Below are 1,897 nucleotides of genomic sequence, written 5' to 3'. Positions count from 1 at the left end.
GAAATACCTGATAGATGAAGACTAAAAATTGCTAAATCAACTGCTCCTCCAGAATGGATGGTAATACCACTTAAGGGCGGATAGACTGTCCACCCAGTGCCGCTGCCCACTTCTACTAAGGCTGAGCTTAATAGGAGCAAGAGACTTGGTGGCAACAACCAGAATGATATATTATTTAATCGTGGAAATGCCATGTCAGGTGCACCTATCAGAATCGGAACAAACCAATTACCAAATCCACCTATCATCGCCGGCATAACCATCATTAAAAAAGCATGAGCCATTATTAAAACATTATAAAGTTGATGATTCCCACAAAGAATTTGATCGCCGGGTCGGGCTAATTCCATACGAATCAGTACGGAGAAGCATGTGCCCATCACTCCTGCAATGGCACCGAAGGTGAAATAGAGAGTCCCAATATCCTTGTGGTTAGTAGAGAAGAGCCATCGAACCATATTTGTCATTTTTGATTTGAGAAATGAAAACTTTCCTTATCAAAGAGGGGCCGGGGGGCTGGAAGAGAAAAGAATCAGAACTACTGAGCTACCCTGCTCTTTTTTTCTAATTCCCTTCTAAGATCCTCCGACTTAAACAAGTTGAGAGCATGCTCGTGCTTAGCTCTTTCGAGACTTGCCTTGCTCTTGGGCATTTCTTCCCACCGGATCCTCTGTTCCACTTCTAGGCACCTCCTTGCGGAGCTTTCCGCCTCAAGGAGATCCCGGTTGTGGGAAACAACATTTCGAAAGAAAACGGATCCTCCCTCATTCTCCCGCGGATCTTGATAAGACGCTTGGAGAACAGTGAAAGAATCAGTTGCATGAATATGGTCCAGATAGGAACGAAGCGCTTCATCGACCAAGTAGGGCTCGATCGGTAGATAAGGCCCTACTCTTTGATAAAGCACCACAAATTCCTGAATGACATCTTGTCGCATAGAAGAGAGTTTTTCTTCCATTAGGAAGAGCTTAAGCCGCCCAGGTATGTCTTCCAGGGGGGTATTGTGATTAAGCTCGTTCTGAATGAACGTAACCCATCCCGGATCCTGCTCGTAAAGACTCAGATAGAAGTTTAGCCCTGCTAAATGAGCTAGAGCCTGGGGGTCTTGAATCTCCGGCGGGAGAGTGATCAGAAAGGAGGAGCCGAAAAAGCACGAACTAAAAAGATTGAAAATTGGTATTAGGCAGAATATAAAACGACAAAGGAATAAAAATATAAAAATTGAAAGTAATATCAAATTATATATTAAGGGAAACTTAATACATAAGAAAAAATAGAAAGTAGTAAAGCGGGTAGTGGAGAAGAGCCATCGAACCAGATTTTTCATTTTATTTTCGTTTTGAAAATTTGACTTATCAGAGAGGGGCCAGGGGGCTAGAAGAGAAGAACTTGAATACTAAACGCTGGAAGAGAAGAACCTTAATACTAAACCAAGTTTCAGGAACTTCTTGGTGACTTGATTGGTTCCCTTCCCCCAATTTGCAAAGGATGATTCCCAAGAAGGTGATCTCGATCACCATTCTATGATATTTCTGGATGCTTTTGAGAAGCTTTTCCTTTTACCTAATGCCGGCTACCGACAACTTACTTCATGCTATTACTAACACTTATGACTGAGCCGCACTTGCTTTCCAAAAGAAATTGAAACTATCATGCCTGAGACTAGCCAATAGAAGAAAGAGCCACAAGCAAGCCATAGCAGCATCCTTTTTCTTCGCTTTCTTCAACAATGCGAATCTACCTCACTCCTCATCATAACTCAAATACAAATTCGAGTTCCAAATTGATATTTCCTCACGTAAGCAATAAAATGTGAAACCAATATTCATCATGAAACTTCAGACACTGATGATTGTGAGGTTTTGGAAGAGAGACGACGTAGGTTAAAAAAAGTAAA

At 41.9% G+C, this 1,897-nt stretch overlaps 1 protein-coding gene across 1 annotated transcript; it reads right to left on the bottom strand.

The window, feature by feature from the left end:
• Nucleotides 1-538: 538 nt before the first annotated feature.
• On the bottom strand, nt 539-1,327 carry LOC119333335. The gene has a single exon (XM_037606265.1). It carries the CDS (start codon nt 1,325-1,327, stop codon nt 539-541), a length of 789 nt encoding a protein of 262 aa, XP_037462162.1.
• Nucleotides 1,328-1,897: the final 570 nt, after the last annotated feature.

This window comes from Triticum dicoccoides, chromosome 7A (genome assembly GCF_002162155.2).
Source record: "Triticum dicoccoides isolate Atlit2015 ecotype Zavitan chromosome 7A, WEW_v2.0, whole genome shotgun sequence".
NCBI classification, from domain to species: Eukaryota; Viridiplantae; Streptophyta; class Magnoliopsida; order Poales; family Poaceae; genus Triticum; species Triticum dicoccoides.
The sequence above is the reverse complement of the archived record's forward strand: the minus strand, read 5'-3'. Positions and strand labels throughout refer to the sequence as shown.

Bases quoted from the DNA above. Each gene is read 5' to 3' on its own strand.
- LOC119333335 (XM_037606265.1), bottom strand. From the start codon at position 1,327: ATGAAAAATCTGGTTCGATGGCTCTTCTCCACTACCCGCTTTACTACT.